Source organism: Dermacentor albipictus, chromosome 6 (assembly GCF_038994185.2).
Source record: "Dermacentor albipictus isolate Rhodes 1998 colony chromosome 6, USDA_Dalb.pri_finalv2, whole genome shotgun sequence".
Classification (NCBI taxonomy): Eukaryota; Metazoa; Arthropoda; class Arachnida; order Ixodida; family Ixodidae; genus Dermacentor; species Dermacentor albipictus.
Window position 1 is genome coordinate 137,920,600 of NC_091826.1, and position 23,413 is coordinate 137,944,012.

The window sequence follows — 23,413 nt, forward strand, 5'->3', positions numbered from 1 at the left end:
AAGAGGGAAAGGCCTGTCCAGCATTTTTTGCAATGAGTGGCTGGCCTTTACTATTTCCAGTAAGGTCCAAGGTTTAGCCCACTGGTAGCATGAACACACCAGCATGTGTTTCCACAATAGTACACCACAGTGACGTTATCACACAATAGGCCAGTATGTGTTCATTTCACAGATAGAGCACGGCAGAACACGACACTAGCATAATGCAACAGGAGCAGCTTGTTTGCTATACATATGCACAGCATGCTTCAGTGACGCCCGTATATGTCGGGGTCAGTCCAAGCTGCAATTGCAGGATAAAAAAGCTAACATATTTATTTGGTCTTTTGAGGGTTCCTCTGAATCGCCACTAAGGCATGCGTCGCAGTCTTTTCATTCCTTGCGCTCAGAAACAGGAAATGGCTGGGATTCTCACAGCCATGCAAAGAGGACAGATTGTGGACACTTCACAGTAGGGCTACAGTAAGCGTGGGATTTATGCAACAGTGAATGTGCCACTTACGACGGTGGCCTACAGATACAAGCAAAGGATTCAGGATCCTCCTTGCGAGCTAGGTCTCAGGCAGATGAGCAAGACTGCAAAACAGTCAAATTTATTCCTGGCAAGCCAACCGCTTCTGTGCAGAGAAATCTGGGCAACGATCCCACGGAATACACTGCCTTAGCGTTTCACACATGCATGTGGTTTTTGCCGCTTGTGCACTGCATTGTGCACGAACCATGCACTGGTGTGTTTATGCTAACAATGGGTGGACATGTAGATGCACATACAGAACAAACAGAAATACTATGAAATATTGAGGTAAAAAAGATCTTGCGTCTAATGTAAGTATTTCGCACACAAGTTTTGTACAGTAGCAGAATAACAGCATTTCAGAAAACCATGGCTTTGCAATGGTAGCAATTTCACCAATACAGAAGACTGCCATGACATTAAAAAACAAAAACAATAAAAAGTTCTCGCACACAAATTCTGCACAAAACTATATTGATGGAGCCTAGCAAGAGCATGACTTTGCAAGTGATTTGACAATGCAGATGACAGGCACAATCCTTCCAATGCATGAAAAAAAATTCTGCAATTGCACTGTGCAAAGTTAAAAAAAAAATCCCTGAGTAGCTGCCTCTAGTCCACGAAACATGCCTTGGCGTAGCCCAGCAGATCCCCTAAGTTCCACCAGATGCACACGCCCACAACCAAGCAGCCTCTGATGCCTGTGCAGTCTTCAGGTCATAGCTGCAGTGCTTTACAATGGAATGGCCTCCACTTATTCTGCATGAAAGTAAAAGAGCAGAATGATAAAAAAATGTGAGGTTTGGGGAAACAAACGAGTACAAGCCTGCTTTGTGGATAATGATCAAGCCATTGCAAAATCAACATCCTGCTCATATGAGTGGCAACCTGAAGGGGCCAGCCATGCTGTAGACAGCTGGTTTTAGCTTTCAAAGCGCACTTTTGCAGTCAAATCAGATGCAAAAATGCTGTGGCACTCATAGGAAACGTGCATGCATACAGCATTATAATGCATCGCACTGGTCTCCCACTCTGTTCTAATCTAGTGTACGTCCCTACATTCACTTCATTCAGGTACACCTGTGCTATGAAGATTGTTACTCATGGGAGAGCTTCCTGTTTATACAGCAGAAGTGGTACCCATATTTAGAGATCAAACCTGCATGCCAAACCTCTGTGGTGCATCATCTAAGCTGCTGTATTCATGTACACTTGGGATAGCAGTTGGCAAGGGCATATTTAAGAAGTATGTTCAACATAATCCCTCTCCCAATCCCTTTTTGATAAACCTGTTAGTGCTGTGAGTGTTCGTCCCACCCACACAGCAAGTTAGGCTTATGTGCTACGAGTATGACTGCAGCATGATCCTAGGTAATACGCAACTATTAGGTCTTTTTCTTTTCATTCTTAATGCAAAAAATGCACAGGCTTGACTTTAATACACCATTTATCACTTCTAACCTAAAATCACAGCTGATGCATGCTGAACTAGAGCTGTCTTTTATGTCAGCTACATTCACGGAAGGCTCCTCTAAAAGCAGAGACTGAACTATGTACACATACATAAATGAAGTACAGACAACAGTAAATTTTTAATTCAGAAAACCAGTTAACTACTAGCAGTGTAGTCATACTGGCCTACATTTAGGCTGCTTTAAAACATCAGTCTTGATCACAATGCAGAAGCTTGAGCTAAGTATTAAACAGTTCCAACTGAGCCATGCAACTCAGTTGGAGAAACCCATGTCCATTTCTAGTGGAAAGCCACTGTGGCCACTATTATGATGTGAATTCATGTTGCTAAGTGGTAACTTAATTTACTTATTTCATTTTTTGAGTTTTTTTCTAAAAGTGCCCAAGAACAGCTATTATGCCTTAATATTGTTGCATTTCTGTTACACAAAGAACACAAAACCAAAAAATAAAACATCTCAAACAACAGCGGTACAAAGTGCAACAAAAAATTGAATTAATCAAATACACGAGCCAGATAATGAGCAAATAGTAGAGCTAATATATCAAGATCACGATGCAAGGCACTTTGTTGTGTTACAAGAGATTGTTATAGCGTTAGAGGTGCAAGAGGAATTCGCATATAAAATGCTAGGATTAAGCAATTTAGGGCGAGGCATGCATAACGTTACAGCTCACAGTAACTGCGGACAGGAGAAGTGTTTGTGAAGTAATCACGGTATTTCCGCCTTATTTGTAGGGGTCTAATAAAATACATGCGCAGTACACACTCGTAGGCATAAGATACACGGCGTCCAAGAAATGGATTGTACAGGACACAAATGAAACATCACTGAACACATACAATTTTTGCAACATTAGTCAGTCAAATTAATACAGTTCCATACAACAGAACTAAACTTTAGCTTCGAGCGGACAAACAAAGAATACGAGAGAATAACACAGCTCACATTCGTAAACTCTTTACTCTATTTACTCGCATAATGATCGCACCCCTGAATTTTGTTGTCAAAATTTGATTTTTTTCTTTCCCGTGTAATGATCGCCCCCTGAACTTGTCACAGCGATATGTTGTGTGCCAAGTCCAGCTAACGATGATCGTGCTTACCATCTGTCGAATGCTATGTGAACAACTCTTGAAGACATACCAAGTGATCTGCACACACCCAACTTTCTCTTTCTTAACAGATGCCTCATTTCATTCCTTTCATCACTTTCCACACTTCCTTGAAAAAAAAAAAAGCTACAACCAAACTTGTCTCGGCTTTATTATTTGTAGGCTTCATAATGGTTTTGGTCAACAACAACACAAACGGCGCCTTTCGATTCTTCTCGTATGCACTCGTAGGCACGCAACAAATCGCGAGTAGCAACAATAGTGGTCACGTTTGCACTGATACGTTAGAAGTGTACCCTATTAATACACCGACGCTCGTAACGCAGCTAAGATATTCGCCCACCCCACGAAACACAAAACCTCTTAAAAACTTCTTGAAATGGCTACAAACGGCTATAGACGTCTTGGTCTATGATAAGACTGAAAATAGAATTTCTTCTAAACATAACCTCAGCACTTGGAATATGCTAGCATATATTCTATCTGCGGCAAAACCCACTACGGGTGTCACTAGAGTCTGTTTTGGTAAACGCATTCAGAATGTCTAACTCAAGAACTTTTCTAGATCTTTTTGTCTAAAAGTGCATAAAATGCCAAACGACGTGTTAAATGTGCGGTTACCGTCAGCCGTCGACGTTAGCGAATAAAAGACGCCTCAGACAAATCGAACTCGTTCGAAGCAACATAAGTTAATTGGCTTTAATATTAAATAATTTCACACCAGAACTTCAACAATCAAGGGCGTGTTATTGTTTTCCATACAGGGCGCGCACGCGACGCCTGGAAACCATTCTATGATCGCGCAGCAGCAGGAGCGAAATGCCGGTGTTGCACAGCGGTGTCACAGAGCCACCGCGCTGCGACCACTTCGGCGGCACAATCTAAATTTGTCGGACATCTCATTCTGTGCTGGAAACACTGGGAGGCAGGAAGTTTGAAAAAAACGGCCACTCCCGCCCGCAATGTCTCGGTCGTGGGTTCGTTATGCCATTTGTTCAAGCCGTTCTGTACATTTATACTGGACATTAACTGGAGTCATTTAGCTGTGCTGATGCTGTTTGCCGTGTGTTTTGCATCAGTGCTTCGTGACATCGGCTGTATTGCGTGTTTTCGCCGACGGCTTACTACCACAATGGCGGGATCTGCGTTCGCCGCCTTCGTGTCTCGGTGCGTCTTTGTACGTCGCACGTTCGGATAACACTTTTTCCGGTAAGTGAAATGCATTGCGCTTCGTTTTTCGTCAACAATGTGAATATGTTTAGGTGTTACCCGCGGCAATTCTTGATATATGGGCTCTCCTGCCCTGCGAGTTTTCGTCATTACTTTTATACGAGGGTTCTGCTTGTGTTCAGCCGTTCAGCACTACCGCGCTCCACGACTTCCGCAACAACAGTCAGAACTTTGCCCTGCTTGTTAGCCTGTGGTTAACGTAGCACGAGCCAACCGAAAGGAGTGCATTCGAAGATGACGCGCTGGCTGTAATACTGAACCAGACTGAACTCGCCTTATTTTGTGTCCTTTTGTACTTACGTGTGCGCGCGTGTGTCAGTGACTATGCAGTTTGTAGCTATCACACTTTATAGCAAAACAAAAAATATAACTGTAATGTTTACTTCATCTATACAATTCCAAATTAAATCGTCTGCTGATGTACAAATTTCACTTGTTTTGTTCTAAATAAGCAGCAAAACCTTTAACCTAGTAGGTGCTTCATCTGGGAGTGAAATCACGACAGCTTAGCATTTATTAATGAATGAATGTGACTGGGTCACCTTATGTGTAATTGCAAATCTGCCTTTCAACTGACTTGATGCTATCTTATTTTGTCCCTTTCACTCTATAGACGGCTGGACATCCTTCTTGTACCTTGGCGCTAGCTGGATGACGGGACCTCATCATGATCAGTGTAAGCCAATGTACTGTACCCTCTCTGGTCCTCCCAATGCTTTTTATGTGGGTTAAGGCCAGGGAGCGCTTCGTGGTAAAATAGCTAGTTGGTGTCACACCAACGGCCATTTTTTAGCTCTGGTCCATTATAAGCTGCCACTATTATAACCAATTTCTCAGTGCCAGTGTACATACACAGTTCTACTAATAATTAGTTTCCCTAAGCCTTACAAAATTTACCTGTAGGTAGTCATTGCTATGTAAGAACTCACGAATTAACTCTGCTGTGTCATAGAAGTATTCCATACATGAGTAAAAATTTTCTACAACAGTGTACATTATACCTTGCTTCCTTAATGCACAAATGTATTCAAGCCAAAAGCGTAGCAGTTTGGGCGAGTTGGTATGTCATGACTGTTTTAGGCTTGTAGCGCAGCTCGGCTTGTAGCGCTCACTCTGTTTTCCCGTTCCCTTTGATTACCTCTACCTTATTCCTTTTTTGCTCTTCCGAGCTGCGCTACAAGCCTAAAACAGTATTCAAGCCAGTATTTGATTAGTTTGGTATTCTAAATGTTTCCTGTGTGATTTAGTTCCTTTACAGGAACTTACTGTACAGCATCAGCAAGCAGTCTCATTTAAGATTTATGTGTGCTGTAAAAGGTGTGCTTTGCCGCTAGAATTGATAAAACATGGGCCAAGGCTTCCATACAAGGACAAACTTCAATTTCGTTCTACCACCATAAGCACTTGGCTGGTGCTTGCAAAATGAATCGCATCAAGTAGCTTGTGCCAGACTGTTTTTTAACCTTATTGTGAGGAGATCACAAAGTGATCTGTGGATGCGCGTGCGTCTGAGATATAGATTGCGCTGCAACATATGTGCGTGTAGAACAGGCATGATGCTGAGGGTTCCAGCAGTTTGCAGAGGTGCTTTTAAAATTTTGTCATGACTGCAATTTTACCTGTGCTGTTTTTTATCACTTATTTCAATAATATCATTGGATGTGTTATCAGAATTTATCAATCTATTTGCCCTGGCCCATTAGCCTGCCACATTTGCCTCTTCACTAGGTGGGCAATTATTCTGCATGGACCATTACTTGAATACACCTTTTTGTGTGCAGTAGCTTCTCAGTTGCAAGTCAGCATAGATGCTCAGAATTACCTGAGAGTATAGATACACTGATAATTTGCCACCTATACGAATCACTTCGCACTTTCTCACGCAAACAGCATGTTAACACTTCCAAGTCAGCGGGCAATGTTATCGTTTGATCACATCATGAGATACTTTCAACTTTGTATGAAGCATCATCCAAGGTGTTGCATCATTTGTGTGAGGTATTGCCCGAAGCCAATTAGGGTCACTTGAAAATTTATCAACAAAAGTGATTGATCCAGCTAGGAGTGTTACTTTGGAACACTACTTTATCACCAGTCCTCCTTTGCATGCTACCTGCTTACTCTGTACTGTGTCATGTTTAAGTTTGAAAGAAAGGCAACAGCTAGGCAGCGCAAAATGCCAAACTTGCTTTTAGTTCAACAATATAAGACGCTATTTAACTTAATTAAGTTAGTACATCATTTACCTGCAGAGTGAATTACTGTTTTAAACTGATTATATTTTGCAGGAAGCTTCTCAGACTTGTTTGACAGTTGATAAGTGGCTTTTTAGCCACAAAACACCATACAATAATTTAAAGGCTGATTTTGACTCTGCTATGCAACTTAATGACTATATGCCAGGAACAAGGCCTCTGAGTTGAGGCGCTGGCTAACACTCCCAGTGTTCTACTAGGACACATAAATACCCAAGAAAGTGGATGGGAAAACGACGCCGCTGTAGCTCAATTGGTAGAGCATAGCACGCGAAATGCGAAGGTTGTGGGTTCAGTTCCCACCTGTGGCAAGGTGTTTTTTCATCCACTTTAATTTCCATTAATTTATTGTTTATTTAATTTATTAAGCACAAGTAATTTCCCCTATGTTGTCCTTGGTGTCAGTGTTTGTTGGCTTCTCATGATAGGAAATATACTAGTCATTTTAAACATCATCGCATACATACCTTAAGATACCCGTAATTTAAGAGAAAGGAATGCTTAAATTTATTTTTAATGTGAGCCAAACTTCTTACGTAGCACATATTGCTAATTGAAGTTCCAATTTCAACATTCCCATTTCCTCCCTTGCCCTTTTCTTCCTGTTCTGTGCAGGTATTGCTTTCCTATGTCTACAAGAACCGTCACGGGTGGCCTGTGACAGCAAGCTTTTGTGGGCAGCCAGTGCTCTCCTACGAAGGCTGGCCTACTCTGGCAGCGGCGGCAATCATCTTCAAGATTTATCGATGATCACCTTTGCTGCTATTTGTCACTCTTCTTAATTACACTTTCTGCATCTTTTCTAATCTATTAGGTAATAAAGTATGAGTATGTGACATGGTGTGAAGTTGATGCCTTGCTGCATTTTAGCTTGCAATCACCTTTTATGCATGAAAAGCTCATCATACAATTTATGAAAAAAAATAACAGCATATTATGATTTATCTTTCAGTATCTTGTCACATGCAACATACAAGGAATTCACTAATGGATGGTATGCCGAAGAACTGGCCATTATTTCTGCGTGATGCTGTGCAAGCATTTGGCATTACCTTACAAGAGGCACCCGGAAAGTAAGTTACAATTTACTTTTAAATGAAGCATGGACATCAGAAAAAATATATTTATATTGCTAGTTAGAGTGGTTTGCAGAGTGTTTTTCCAGATGTGTACTATCCTTTATTTCTTAACTCATTGCAGCACAGTGTTCTGTTTCGTATACTGGTGTAAGGCTATTGTGCCCCCTGTAGCTGAAACCAGGATATAATTTTCGCCTGAACTGCAGCATCACTGACAAAATTTTTCTTTGCTAGAAACTATTTCAATTTGGTGGAGACCCAGCAGGGCGAAGTTTTGTCAATAATGGTGTGTTTCACGCAGAGATGTTCTTGTGTAGGTCAATGAGTGAACATTGGAAGTATATCAGCATACAATACAGATCTTATTTGATTTGCAAAATAATTCTGACAGGTGGCATTCAATTGATTGGTCTAATTAAAAAGCACAAATTGACCAATGAGGCTGTACTACACTATTGCCATGTTTCACATCTGGAAAAAATACCTCTGCGTCACTCTATCCGACAATATAAACTATTTTTTTTTCTGATGTCCATGCCTCGTTTAAAATAAATTGTAACTGTGGGCAAACGTCGTGTTACTGTAAGAGCTGCCGCAAAAATTTGAGGGAATGTCTAATAAAAGTCTTCAGTTGTTCTTGTCAAGCTGTCCATTAGCCAACTTTTAGCGTAACGTTAGCAGGGCTAACTGAAGTACTTCTAGACGTCCATGGCTACAAAATGTCTTGATCAAGACAGCTACTAGGCTTTTGAATTAGCCGTTGAAGACATCTTTTAGACATCAAATAGCTGCTTGCGTGTTTTGTGGGACCCTTAGCAGAAACGTGCCGTATTAGGATAGCAGTGAAGACAAATGCTGCAGTTTCCACAGCGTGCCCGCCATGTGTTTCTATGTCACTGGCAGCTAAGCGTGCCCCTCTCTGTTTCTGTCCTCTCAAATTGGACATGGCTACGCTACTGTCGCAAACTTGCCGATATTAACGATATTATTCATTACTGATACGGAAGAAACTGTTTCAATGCACGTTAATGTACTCACAAGAAGAAAAATAATCCCGTTCAGCTTCCTCCGCCGGCCACCATTTTTGTTTTGATGTCCCGAACTGACAGCAGCAGCTGCCTGCTTGTCATCCCGCAGCAAATGCGGGATGAAAAAAAGAATTCTTTTCGTGGGAAATTTAACCTGAATTGCACCCCTGAATTTGCATAAATTTTTTTCACAAAAAAGTGCGATCATTATACAAGTACGGTCATCTTTGATATAAGGCCTAACTTTCTGTAGAATGCATTAACGATGCTTGAAGCATGTTCTTCGAAAGTTAGCCGGAAGTCAACCAACATTTTTTAATCACGCTTACAACTCGCTCTTCTCTAAGGAATGTTATCAAGTGAATATTCGGATAGTAAAGGGTACATTCTGCGATTAAAGAAATCAACATGCGGCACCGCCTCTCAAGCTGCTGAAAATCGGTGGGGTAAAAGCATACCTTGAGGCAGGCAGACCTCAGCGCTTGGCTTCTTATGGCTGCCGGCCCTTTCTGGAGCATGCCTTAGCCACGATTTGATGGTGTCTTCAATATCGTTAGTGCTGCCTTCTGTCATCCGTCTTGCAGCAACTGAAATAAGCAAGTTCCCACTAATGGTGAGAATAGCAAATATACCTTGGGATGTTAAGATGAAGCTTTACTTCACTAAGGTATCGTATGCGCCTTGTACGTCCCATTGTTTTTTTGTGTGTCCATGTCCTTTATGCACAACTGTACATACGAAGCTATAGCTCGGGCCCAACTCTAATGCTGTGAAGAAACACCTATGAAGCAGCACCTAGACTGTTTTGTATGGGGTTTATTGAATTTGCGAGAGAAAATTAAGGTCTAGTCACTGCTGGAAGCAAAATTTTGATTTAGGGTGTAATTTTTTACAAAGATTTAAAAAAAGCTTTACAAATATATAACTCTGCATCAGACATATCGCATTTCAGTAAATTTTATTTTACATAGATCACCTAAAGCAGACAAAGTTGAGGGAGAAATTTGCAGCAGCTTACATGAACTTGTTAGAATGTCTACACGGGTTTTGGAAATGTCCTATTCACTAATAGGTAGTATATTTGAGATCGATGTGAAATGTAACAATTTTGTCTGATTTAGGCGTACCGTTAGGTCCAGCTTACAGAATTGCAATAAAATGAATTGCTGAGATACAGTTATGAACTTCACAGTTTAGTTCAAATTTTGTAAAATTTAGGATTCTTGTAAAACATTTGACGCCATGAATTTAACTTTTTCCTTTAAAGGTAACTTCATGAATTTCATTGCAGTGACTGCGAGAAAAATGATTTCTGCTTTTCCATGTAGTTAGATAGCAGCACCCGAGCGAAAGCTTCCCTTTAAGAAAAATGCATAAAAAGAACAAAACACATAAAAGGCAGACATCACTGTGTAAGAAATGGAACTTGAAAAGCTCTAATGAAATCCCAACAAGCAACGCTGGTGATATCTTTTAGACTTACTGACAACTATAGACTAGGTAGCAAAATAGAGAGCAGAATGCAACTAATCCTTACTAAAATACCTCATGCTAGACACTATATTATTTTCATCAGCCACCACCAGGTGATCGACAACACACCCAAAAGCTATCATTACAATAGCTCAGTGCACTGGAATAAAAGAACTTGTGTGGCAGCAAAGGTGATTGCTCAACACCACCAGCCTTCGCTAACATCGTGTCCACTCATATGAATCGCTTCCCAGTAGCCAGCGATATACGAGGACCTGGTGCAGCAGCAGTGATGCTGTAGTTGACCCAAAGCCACACTGCGCTTGGTGTGTACTATATTGAACTGTTTGCACTAAACCAAGGTGTAATAAAAGGCTTAATAGCTGTCTATCGAAAGCATAAATTAAGTTCATCCTAGTGCTCGTACTCATTAAAAGATATAAACAGAAGTTTCAACTCACCAGTAATTGCAGCTGTAGTCTTCAGACTAGAGAAACTAAGTTTCCCCTTTCGGCCAACCCACGAAAAAAGTGTGGCCAGGTCATCATGAAGGGTGTACGCAAGAATACGCTTTGTCGCTGCACTGGCATTCCTCCCTCCAAGGTCTGTGAACTCGTGAACCTGCAAAAAACAGATTTCGAGTAAATGTGTGCGATCACAGAAAATGAAAACTAAATGTATGGCTATACCAGTTGGAAAACGCCTGCTGCATGGCATCGTTGGCAAACATGTTCACAAAAGAAGCTGTCATGCAGCACTCTCATGCCATAGAAACAGCAAGTCTTAGTGTTATTTTCTTCAGCATACAGCAACTCCAAGCAAAGAGACCTATAAGAAGTTACGTATTCATTAACATGGCCTTGTGGTGCAGAAGACTAGGTGTGTCTTCTTTGCACTCTGCCAAGAATAGCTGCTGAAACCATTCCACTGCACAATCAGGCTATTACACAACTGCCACAGTGGCAGAGACTGGTCAGCGGCTTCCTGTTTGCTACTTTCCACTAATGTAGCCACATTTCTATGCAGAGCATTATGCATATGCATCAGCTCACACCTAATCAACAATACCATGCCATAGGTAGGATGACACAGTTGATGCAGCTAAGCGACATGTCAGGGCTTAAGGTCTGCATATTCCCCAAGCAATTTTCAAGAAAAATTGCCAATTGGAAGATGCAACTCTAAAGACACGGGGGTAAAAAATAACTAAATTCTGGAGTGTTATGTGCCAAAACCACGATGATTATATGGCACACCGTAGTGGGGGACTCCAGGTTAATTTTGACCATCTGGGGTCCTTTAATGTGCACCTAGCATAAGGTACATGAATGTTTTTGCACTTCTTCCCCTTTGAAAACACCTGGATAAGGTCAATCAGACCACCTGTGATCAGTTCACTGTGTAGCTGTGTTCCAAGACATCAGCTTTACAGAGTAGATGGTAGAATAGTGCAATGAAGAATACCAGCGCTGTAATGGAGGGGTGTGACAGATTTTAATTTCAGATATGTAGAGATGTTCTTCCTTTGCTGGTAGAAATTTTAGCATTCCAACAAAGCAATAGCTCATAATTATGAATTCAAGTGTATCTAAGCTCAGAAGTTGCTGGAAGATGTTTGTAAAATGCAACCTTGCCAGTAAGTATTTTGTGCATTGGGCTTATCTCAAGTAGGGTTTATGTTGGCGCATACTGTCGTGCATACTTTAAGTCATTCAGCATATATTAGTCGTAACTGCAAATGGTTTTCAGTACAGACACAGAAATCTCATTCTTAAGCATACATTCGGCAATTGCAGCGTGCATTGTCCCTGTGCAAGTTATGTTCGCAAGATTATTTCTGTACAGTTACACTAACCTCATATACACTGACCTGTTTCATGCAACAGCATGCAGTTGTAACTACAAGCAACAGGGGCGTACACCACTGAATATATATCTTTTTTTTTTGCATTCAAGTGCTCTCTATTGTCTATGCTAAATTCAGGAAAACTACGTACCAAACTCGCAGTCTTCTCTTTGTCCAGGCTTTCATCAAAAGCCATAAAATCTTCCAAGCTGCGGAAGGGGCACTCGATGAGTGGATCAGTTCCACCAAGAGGCTGCTTTGCATACATGTTGCACAACTTCTCAAGCAAATCCCCATGGTGTTGTTGCGTAAAACGTACGATGTTGAGCAGTCGGAGCACATGCTTCTTGAAGCCTTCAAACACAAAAGGAAGGAAATGTGGCAGTCAGGAACCAAACCAGGTAGGCATTTCATAGGCCATTTTTTTTCTCATCACAGATTACAGGCAATTATTTTTGCAAGGTATGTTGGAATGTAAGAGTGTCTTTGATTAGTACACTTTAGGTAAAGAAATGCCCTTTCATAAAAACATGTTGATGTGCTACTAAAATATCAGACAATTTTCTAACTGCTAGCAATTTATTCTGAAACAAAGAACATTGCATTGTCCTAGAAACTGGCAGCTTCTCACACATCAGCAATACAAAATAAGGCACAATCAAGTTGCAACATATAACGAATTTATAATGCTTTGCACCATGCCTGCTACATTGAACCTAATGAGACAGATGCACCCTTCCTTTGAATGGCTTGAGGCCATGGAACAACATAGATTTGAAACAGGGGTCTCAATAAATAGCCTCTTTACAACAGTCTGAACACGCACACATTGCCTTTGAAGCTTTTGTGGCTGCAGGTATGCGCTACTACACGAACTTCAGAGCAAGACTCAATGCAACAAAACAGTGTTCATGCAATGGGCGTTTAGGCACACAGTGAAAAAAAACTGCGTATTTGCAAGTTTATGTAAGTAATGCCATCACACGTTAAAGTACATTCACAACTTAAAAAAATTTTGTAGTGAAGTATTATAGTACAATGAAAGCTTACTATTGTTTGAAAGTTCGTCAGGGGAACCTGAGGGTACACAAGTCCGTTGGTCACCTGCACAGTAAAGAATAGTGAGCATTTAATGCATGCTTGTACTTTGCACTAATATCAAAGGCTGTCACATTGTGGGACCCCAGCCCATTTAACATTCTACCAGAACTGCTCATCTCCAGGTTGTCGCTAGCAGCTGCAAAGTGCATTCCAGTTGTGAAGTTAGGAACAAGCCACAGATACATCTTAGAAACTTTTTTGGCTTACATACACATGAAGTTAAACATATGACAGAACTGCCACATTAAAAATTATAGCCCTTCACTGAAAAAAAAGTAAAAGCAAGATTTATCAAAACTCACTGTGTGAGCTAGAGCCACCTGCAGTGTATGATCTGGAGCCATCTGCACTGTGTGAACTAGGGCCACCTGCACCACCTTGCGGCATGTCATTCACATCTGCAGAGAGTGATTGCAGTGAACCTGTGAATGCATAGCTATAGTGAACATATGTCATGTTATTGATACACATATATGGTAGACATTCCATAGGATGCTCCAAAATGCAAGAGTGCTAAGCAAATGATTGCAGTTGCAGTCTGCATTTTGTTTACATGTTCAATATCATAGGTTGGCATACCAACTCATCAGTGCATTAACTTGCATTCTCTGTGGTCACTTTACAGGCATGATGTAAAGCTTTAGTGAGTTCACAATTTGCTTGCAACACACCATGGACATTTCAATTTTATAAACTCATTTCTTTCTTTTCATGGTGTTTTATGTCCCAAAGCTACATACCATCTATCAAAGGCACTGAAGTATGTTTTCTGAACTTGGGCCACCTAGGGTCCTGTAATGTGCACCCAATGCGCAATGCATGTGTTTATGCATCCCGCTCCAAATCATATTGCAGCTCAAAATTGAGCCTGCAACCTCATGCCCAGAACAGTTTCTTTTTTACATTCTAAAGGTGTAATTTCACACCTGCGCATAGCTATGCAAATCGCTCCTCTAATACATCAAGACAGTTTGCAAATGAATTGTAAGAAGGTAACCTCAAGCTTTAGCATTAAAACATTCAATGTACATAATAAATAATGAAGCAAGTCAGCTAACTATATGACATGACCCATTATCCAATTCAAAACTAAATCATGCTGGTTTATCAACATAGCTGCCAAGAGCCTACTTCTCACTTGAACAGAAGTTTAACACCCTAACAGCATAAACTGAAATTCAAACAGGAAATAACTGGCCAGAACGCTTGCTTTACATTGCTATATAGATGTGTCATGTACAATGACTTGCAAGTCTGTTTATGAGCAAACAGTAGCCACAAGTGTACGTTCTTTAATGCGGGTGAACCTAGAAATGAAATAATACACTGCTGTCACAAGTGCTTAGGTTTGAATTTATGCCAAAAGTAGACGTTAGGTGGCCATGCAAAATGAAACACAAACCAAAATCAACAAGGAAACGTATGACCATTCCTTGATTTGTCAGCCCGTATGTCGAAGCCCTCACAGGTGACAAGAACAATTCAATTAATGGCTTATATTACACAATGGGGAAGCACTTTATTCTTTGTGGATTAGGAAGCTCAAGCTAAAATAGATTTGCACTGTATTACCATTGAGGCACTATCTATAAAATGTCAGTCACATACCTTCAGACTCTTCACAGCTGTCTTGCTGCACTGCAGAAGCAGAAGAGAGGCCTGGGAAATAATAACTCACCAGTAAGCAAAATATATTAAATTTACTTTTTAACTGCTAAGTGTCAGGATACCATAAGTAGTAGAAACAAGTATTTTGAATTCACCTAGTGGGAAGTTGCTTGGTGGAGCTGGAATTTGCTTGCTGGAGCTTTGCTTGGCCTTCTTGGGTGGCGGTGGTGTGTCAGGCTCATCCGAGTCAGACCACTGAGCTGGTGGCCTCCTTGTCCTTCCTTGAGACATTTCCGATCCTGTGCCCAGGTCTGATGTATACTGGCTGTCATTAAGTTTGGCCCTTGCTTGTTCATATGTTGCTAAAACAAAAGTTCAACATTCAACTGATTTGTATAGAACAAAAAAGGCTTTTATGTACACGATACATACCAAATACCCCTTTCACTGCTACGCTGTAGCACTTCCAGAAGGTGTCTGGTGGTACAGATTTCTTTACTAAGGATGTCACTCTGTTGACTTTGAGGTTGTCGGGCCACGCACACTTGTCACCCTCCACCCAGGTCACTGGCACCACCTCCACCTGTTTGTCCTCAACGAACTCAGCGATCACATAAGCCATCTGAAAAATGAAGCGTCAGAAGTATTCAGTGGTGGCGAAACAAGGGAAGCCTCTGCCTGGAACCAGTGAAAAAGCATTTTCCCAAGGGACTTGCCTTCACCATAATGACATGTCTTCTTTAAATGTTGGCTGCAGCCAAGGACAGCCGTTTTACTAAAGTTCAAGTATTTCAAGCCCTTTGGCTAGTTTGAATGTCGGCTGTAATAAGCCACATTATGGATCGTTGCACCTATGGACCAACTATCCCAGCAGCAAGTTGTGATGGGAGCGGTATGTGTCACCAAGCCATTTAATCTTAGTGCCAGTCAAAGGCCATTCCCAATGAAATCCGATTATCCTTGCCCAACATGATCTGGCTCTCCATCCTATGCCTGCGAATTTTCTAGTGGCATCCTACTACTTTGTCGAAGTGTCCTACCCTTGGCACTCATTTTGCTACTCTTATAGACCAGCTATCTGCGCCAAGCATTAATCAGCCACCAGGCTCAAGACCACAAACCACATATGACAGGCATTTGTCATGAACAGCCAATAAATAACCTTGAAAATAAAGGCATAACATGGCAGCATTCTGCCAATAGTAACCTGTGGAAATATGGTTGAGCAGAATAGGACTGTGCGGTGAACTGCCCTACAGTGAGTGTGCACGGGTTAATTACAGGATTATTTGAGGCTTATTTCTTTCATTGCTCACTGTTACCCTCCTTTTCACTGCATGTTTCACAAATAACTAAACGTTACGTAAGGTAAGCCACTAAGGGCTGCAAGAACTTCAGGATTATTAAACTGCACTACACCAACCTCTATAAATTTGCAGATATTATTTGAAGTTTCTGCGAATGCTAGCTAAATCTAGGCCTTTAAATTGTGTGAAGCTCTGGAATAACCAGAAACTTTCCATTCAGTGGCAGCTTCACCATTTTTTGGAGGTTGTGCAGGGACCAAGGCTTCAGGCCCGATAGCCCTGATACAACATAAATGCCCATTCTGGAAGACTCAAAGGGTAAAGAATAGAAATCTTCCTTGATGAGAAACTCTTGGCCAATTATGCATGGCTGCTTAGACCCTCTGATATAGGCTATGTTTTTTGCCAGAACAACATGGCCATCCTGTGCAAAGCAGTTGTCTCTTTTAGACAATGCAATTGTATATGCATCCCATGACAGCCTTTCATATTCAGGAGGGCAGCATTCCGGCAGCAGTTCTCCTCGACTGTGAGGACGGCTAAAATGTACAGGAATTTCATCCCATGTCTGTCTGCGTGTCCAAGACTGGCTCTCTACCATCCTGTTGCGCAGCTGCTCCAAGGGTTTTCCATGCTTGCGCAACTGCCTCTTGAGCACCTGCATGTTGTTCTCAAATGGGAAGGCACTGAAGGAGTCTAGCTCTCCATGTATTTTAACATCAGAAGCAAGATGTATGAGGCTGTGCACGTTGAAAGAAACATGCTCGTCACCATACAATTCGCGGAAATGTGAAACAAAGCATCTCAAGAGCTCATCGGCATAACCAGCATGCTCACGACACAGCTCCTTGTTTGCAAGTATAGATAACGACGCATGGAGCAGCAAAAAGTGCTGGTATAGATCATCTCGAAGGCAGAACTTGAGAAGCAACGGGCCTGTGTAGAATACAAAAAGTCGGAACTCAACCGCCTTCCAGCGGTCGAGCTCATCGAGTCCGCGTGGCCTACGGGGAAATTCACTAGGGATGTGAGGATTTAGCAGCTTGCTCTTCTCATTGAATGTGTGCCTATCCAGAGGTCCCAAACGAACCCGCAGTGGTCCAGAAATCCACAACTGGAGCAATTTCCGCATGACACCCAGTAATGCAAGATGCATGTAATCAAGTGGGAGGTCATTTACAATGTCAATGGGCAGGTCCAACAGGCAAGATTCTCCCTTGTGATGTTCAACATCATGCTGCTCCCTGAAACTCTCATCCGTTCGTAACGGACAGTCCATGTCGCAAAATACTACTTTTCCATTGATGTAAGATCCCTCGACTGTACACTTTGCGCAACCACTGTACCCTCCATGGCCTTTTGTCATAGTAACGAAAGCTCGCGCTGGAGCATCACAGATGACCGAGGCAACTGTCACCTGAACAGTGTCGCCATTGATATTCACACCTTGCACAAGCAAAGTTAGCAGCTCTCGAACAAAAGGCCTCAGGAAATCATTAGACGAGGATGCCTTAGACTGTCCAGCAAACGCACCCACAACAAATGGGGGCACATTGCCGCAACCACGGGGTAAGCACTGTATGGGCCACAGTTGCATTTTGGAGCTCTTTGACAAGGGGAGGCCATCTACATTAAATGAGAGTGGAATTACAGCTGGCAGCTTTTCTACATGAGACAATGAACGCTGAAGACCCACAGCAAGTCCGAAATGACAATACTTTCCTGGCGCCAAAGCACAAATGGGAAATTCATCCAGGTTTTTTCGAGGGGTCTGCATAAGTGTACGACCATCCTCCGGTAACTGATGAAGTCCCCCCTGTGTCCTTAGCGTCTTCAGCAAAGCTGTTAACGCCCTTCTTTTGATACCATATTCGTTTGCCCATTCACGCAAGGAATCCTGCAGTCCGTCATGTACGCTTGTGCGCTCTTCACTATCACTTTCACTACTACCAGACTCAAGATTGACTTCTGCCCACTGTTCCCTGTCATCTGCGTCTACGGACGTGAGGTCTTCGTAACAATGCTCTTCAAATCCCGCGATTGAGCGATTTAAGTTTTCTAAGCTGTTCCCACCGCTGTCACGTGGTGCTTCGAGAGGTTGAACAAATGCTATTTGCTCCGAGTCATGCCGGCTACTTTCACAACCCCCCTGAACTCCTTCTTTCGCAAAAACATTAATAACTTTCCTTGTCTCCCTGCTTGCCTTCTCGCAAGCACGCCTGTCGGGTGGTCGCGACATTCAGTGCGTAGGAAGCGAGAACAAAGCAGTTTCACTTGTACGCAATAGGCCTACTAACAATAGCCCTAACCGCACTTTGTGAAGAGAGTCGGTACAACCCGCGCAGAAACTGGCCCTCGGATCACACGCACGGAACAAAAGATCTCTCACCGCGTTTCCAAAGTGCAAGGTCGCAGTGCGTCACTTGAAAGGCGCGCGAGAAAGGCACCTGCATTCAATAATATAAAACGCGCCACGGCACCCGCAGAAGCCAGCGAATCGGCGCGCACGTTTAGTGACGGGGCACGAATGGGGCACGTTCGTCGCTTTTCACCACACACATTGATGACTATGACGATTGAAGGTGCATATTACAAAAGAGTAACGTAAACTACTGAAACCGAAATGCCACAAAGCCTATTAAATATTCAAAATACCTTCAAAAAATTTTAGTAGTTTGAGCAGAATACAAATGCGCATAATTCATGTTGCTGAAATAGAATGAAAAACAGTTCTAGTACGACGGTACGGCTTGGTGAATAGAACAGGAACATCGGTTTTGTTAACAATACAAACATTCATTTGCTCAGAACAGAACAGAATAAACGCGTGGACTATAGCATACTATTTTTTATAGAATGATGCCCTTGTACTCCACACTGTGGACGGTGCGCGAGGCCGCACATGAAGGTAAAAATCCGCACGCAAGTGCTAGGTCAGATTTTCTTTAGCCCGTGTTCAAAGTCCGGGTTCTTAAATAAAAAATTAGTGAATCAGCGAATTTCGTCTTTTCCCGAGTGTTCTACCTAGGAGATTAATATTATGGAGGCGGTATATATATATAGCTCGATTTGGGAGATATAAATATTGAATTAAATCATCGTAACCATCGCCTGTAGCTTCGCATCTGTGCATGCTTATGTCCAGGGCATAAATCAATGGACGTTGCAAGGCATTCCTAGGCGGACATCCGGGGGACGTACACCGCTGGTCAATCCATAAACAAACATCCTCTGGACGTCCACCGTATCAAAGTATGCGGACATTATGTTACGTCCCAAGAACTAGGTCCCCTGTTCGTACCACGGATATTGTTTTCCGGACGTGGACGTTCGGATCTAAATCGGATATCCACTGGATATCTGTGGTCCATTGGGATCCATCTTGAAGGCCTAGTCCTTGAAGTGAATGGCGCATAGAGTGCAGACTTATCTTGCCACCACAACGATGACTGCTCCATAGCTCACAAGGCTGGGATAGCAAGTCTCATCGGAAGGCTGATCGTGCAGGCCTAGCCCTTGAAACCACCAGCTGTGTGTCTGCCAGTAATCTGTGCCTTCATCGTGATAGGCTCTCCAAGGTCTGCAAGGCTGGAACGCTGAGGTCATCCCATCTGAAATTTGGAAGCTTTGCCCTTCAAGCATCCAGTACCACCATGGCAGTATTAAAGATGGGTAGAACTGCAAGGATCACTAATGTTTACTAACAATTATGTAGAATCCTTGTCTGTGCACTCACAAGTGCCCTAGGGACCTAAAAGACTGAAATATGGGACATTGAGTGGCTGAGAATTATGGGAATATTCTTGCACACTGACATCAAAGAAAAGTAATAGAATACTTACATCTATGTCACAAATAGTTGTTAAGTTCAACTTAGTTTGCTTTCAACGAGAGTTACGTAGAGGCTTGTGAATACATTGAATTGGACATCTGCTGCAGTAAAGTGAAGCTCGAGGTCCGATTGACCAAATTAGACAAAAAAGCGTGTTACACATCCGCCAAGCCAACAGGGATTTTAATAAGCAGGCCATAGAGCTGGGTTTGTTCACATGACTAGAGGATGCCCATTGATAAAGCTAAGTAACTCGGTCTAAAGAATGCTGCAAGAATTTAACACTACTTTAGTAGCGATATTCTCACAGCAAACAGATGCGTTGCAGAAGCAACAGTCATAGCTCCAGAAGCACAGAAACTCTGAGGCGAATCTGAATTTGTGCCACAAAAGCCATTCTGTTCTCTGTCAGCAGGTCTGCTATGCTGTGTCGGTCAATGGGTGCTGTGTCTGCCCTGAAGACGGCGACAGCTTAGCTTTATCTGGGACTGATAGCCCATCTAGCACCACTGCTAAAGTAATGTTAAACATTTATCCTAAAGACAAAAACGCAAAACAAAGCAAGAGGGAGGGGGGATGAAGCTTGCAGAAAAACAAGACAAGGATTCTTTGAGATAAGGTGTGGCAGTCATGATCAGAACCAGAACGATAAGTCAAAGGAGAGTTTTTGCACTTTCGTGTGTGATCAAACGGACATGCATCATACTGAAGGCGTCAAGAGGAGCACAAGGATGAAGCAAAGGCACTTGGCAGCTTGGAAAGACAGTCACGCAATTGAATGCAGAAAAATTGCGGGAAACAACTCAAGCACCCGAATGCAAGAAAAGAGTGAAAATAATACGTTATGTTAAAGAAAAAGGATTTCCTTTTGAACACAATATTAATATAACACTGCCCCACTGTACGATACATCAAACATTATACACAGCTTCAAAATTGCATAACTGTGCAAACTCAGCCTGAAATAGATGGAATAGAATTTGTTCCTTGTGAGCAAATCGGGATTGTGACTTGCATAAGCTGAATGTGTGCAGTTTTTGCTTAGCAGAAAGGTTATTAATTAGTCAAACTTCTATAGTGGTGAACAAAATAGGAGTTCGGCAATGGGAAAGAAAAGAACATTAACATTTGTGTGCAGTAGTGTGAGAGTTAACGTGGGCAGAAGTGCAATGTGTAAATAGGGTCTATTTTGGGCAGATATACCGAGATATAAATTGCACTGGTATTGTACTGAATCAAGTTATCTTGACATGAAGCAATAGCCTGCCCTTTAATTTGCATAGATTTTGCCATACAGTCTTGCATGGCTGTTAGACTACTGCATACTTTGGCAAAGCCAAATAGCTGTCATGCTAAATGTCATGTATAAGGCAGCCATGTATGTCTATCCACGAGAAGGCATATCTGTATTTTATGACTGTGCGCAAGTTTATTGTTGACAGATACCGTATGTTGTGCATAACATAAAGTATGTCCTTGCATTCATAATGGACGGCAATATTTTTCAATTCTACCCTGCCCCCTCACTCTAGGTCTTTGTCCAGAGAAGGAATGCCCACTGCTTGAGTGCCCGTGACACAGTCGATGCTGCTTCAAGCTTCAACAATTGTTGTGTCAGTTACAGCTATGCAAGCCAATATTTGCACCAAAAAGATGTTACTTAGCTCCTTCAGGTTTTTTAAATAAAGTACTTTACCAACAAAACTATGCCCGGGGGCTGTCCCCCTTTGACTTTTCTTTGGCATTTACAACACATCCTAAGACCATAAATGCTTATTCAAAGCACCCAATATACTTTAGGCCGAACATTATCTGCAAAGTTCCATTTGAAGAGGTACTGACATGATATCTTCAATTATTCCTTTTTTTCTCTCATTAAATTAAGGCTTTAGAGCTCTAAAAATATAATAACAAGCCTTGGAGTGGCGTGATTTAGTATAATAGCTTTCCTGGAGCCGGTTTCAGTTTTGTTTTCTGGGAGGATACTATGTAGTGACATCACAACACAGTATGTGGTCATGTGAGAAAAGGACATTGCAATGTTTTGACACTCTCTTGAGGCCTCCGGCTAGCTCAGTCGACTTGTGCACTGCAAATTTTGAAGGTCAATGTAGCAGCACAGTGGACAACTGAATGAGCTAGAGCGAGTGTCATAACATCGTAATGTCTTGCTCCCACATGACCATATACTGTGTCGTGACATCAAGGCATAGTATCCTCCTGGAAAACAAAAGTGGCTGTAAAGAAGCTACTATATTGAATTATTTACGGTGTTTTGAGGCTTCACCCCTCAAACGCTGTCTGTCGTCTTCTCTCTGCCACTCTTCAGCACTGATAAATTCAATTATAAACGTGCACTAACCAGCTCAGTTAAGCACACTCGTGCAGTATGTACTACCAAGCGCTTTTTTATCCCCTTCCATGTCGCACTGTTACCCCGATGGAGGCGAAATGAAAAGGCACCCATGTATTGTGCATTTGGCGCATATTAAGGAAACCCAGATGGTCATAATTAATGCGGAATCCCCCACTACGGTGTGCCTCGTAATCATATCATGGTTTTGGCATGTAAAACCCCATAATTCATTTCATTCTGATGAGAAGTGGCTAATGTATTTTTAAAACCTCAGTTGACAACGTGTTTTACCTGCTCGGAAAGAATAAATTTGCTTCTTCTTGTGCTGTCCCATGGATTATGCATTGCCTTCGATCAAAAGCCTGACTAAGCATTGAGACACATCTTGGCTTGTCCATGGCAATGCTAGAGAATGCGAAATACTGTTTATGAGCTGAGCTTGTTTTTGGCCGTTTTTAGCAAAAAGCCACGGACGAACCTAGCTCGTCGAAGGCACGGAAAATGTTAAACATACCACTGTGTGTACAAGTATTTCATTTCAGAATCAAGTAGGGGAACACAAGCTGAACACCTGGCAAGTATTGCTTGTACAATTGACGGAAAGCTAAGTCTACCAATCTTGCTAGAAAGCACGCCTGAAATGATGCACGTCAGCAATTCCAAAACTAGACAGCAAGGACAAAAGTCTAAGAATGCAAGGCATGCGGTGAAAGATGTTGGGTAGCTTTTGCAAAGAAACTGCGGGTAAATTATTAGGCTACTATGAAAATGCCTTTGGCAGACCAGTTCTTTTTAATAAGCTTGATGACACAAATTTGCATTGCTTAGACAAAGGAATACTGTTAAGAGCTTGGGGTCATATGGCTTTCAGTGAAAGGCAATAATGAAGAACAAGTCTTAGCACAGCCACCTACATGCTCTTTTTGTTTGGACAATGATTTAAAGCAAGGGGCCCGGCCCGGGTGGGGGGCTCAGAAGCAGATTAAGAATGATGTATGTAGGACATGCCCACACATCATTAACAATGGCAGATGAGATAGGTGATATTTCTGGCTCCTGTTCCAGACATTAAAATATGAACCAGATTCTCTCTACAATGACTGCTTTATCATCAGGTTTATAATATTACCCTTTTCTATACACCTAAACTTATAAAAAGGAGCTGCAGACAGGCTTCACACAAATCAGGTAGCA

At 42.0% G+C, this 23,413-nt stretch overlaps 1 protein-coding gene and 2 long non-coding RNA genes across 4 annotated transcripts; 1 reads left to right on the forward strand and 2 right to left on the reverse strand.

Annotated features, from left to right (window-relative positions):
• Window positions 1-797: 797 nt before the first annotated feature.
• LOC139061375 (uncharacterized) lies at window positions 798-9,297 on the reverse strand. The gene is made up of 2 exons (XR_011515411.1): window positions 9,155-9,297; window positions 798-1,273 (listed from the first exon to the last, which is right to left on the reverse strand). It is a non-coding gene; the product is annotated as an uncharacterized lncRNA (long non-coding RNA).
• On the forward strand, window positions 4,003-7,425 carry LOC135902293 (uncharacterized). Of its 2 annotated transcripts, XR_011507053.1 has the most exons (4): window positions 4,003-4,081; window positions 4,184-4,313; window positions 4,948-5,010; window positions 7,205-7,425. It is a non-coding gene; the product is annotated as an uncharacterized lncRNA (long non-coding RNA). The 2 variants fall into 2 exon arrangements; XR_010564481.2 differs by lacking the exon at window positions 4,003-4,081 and having other exon boundaries at window positions 4,088-4,313.
• Window positions 9,298-10,583: 1,286 nt separating the features above from the next.
• LOC135902251 (uncharacterized) lies at window positions 10,584-18,576 on the reverse strand. Its single transcript, XM_065432239.2, has 8 exons — window positions 18,421-18,576; window positions 15,157-15,346; window positions 14,880-15,086; window positions 14,725-14,775; window positions 13,419-13,514; window positions 13,066-13,119; window positions 12,167-12,369; window positions 10,584-10,790 (listed from the first exon to the last, which is right to left on the reverse strand). Exons 2-8 carry the CDS (start codon window positions 15,344-15,346, stop codon window positions 10,584-10,586), a joined length of 1,008 nt encoding a protein of 335 aa, XP_065288311.2. The 5' UTR covers window positions 18,421-18,576.
• Window positions 18,577-23,413: the final 4,837 nt, after the last annotated feature.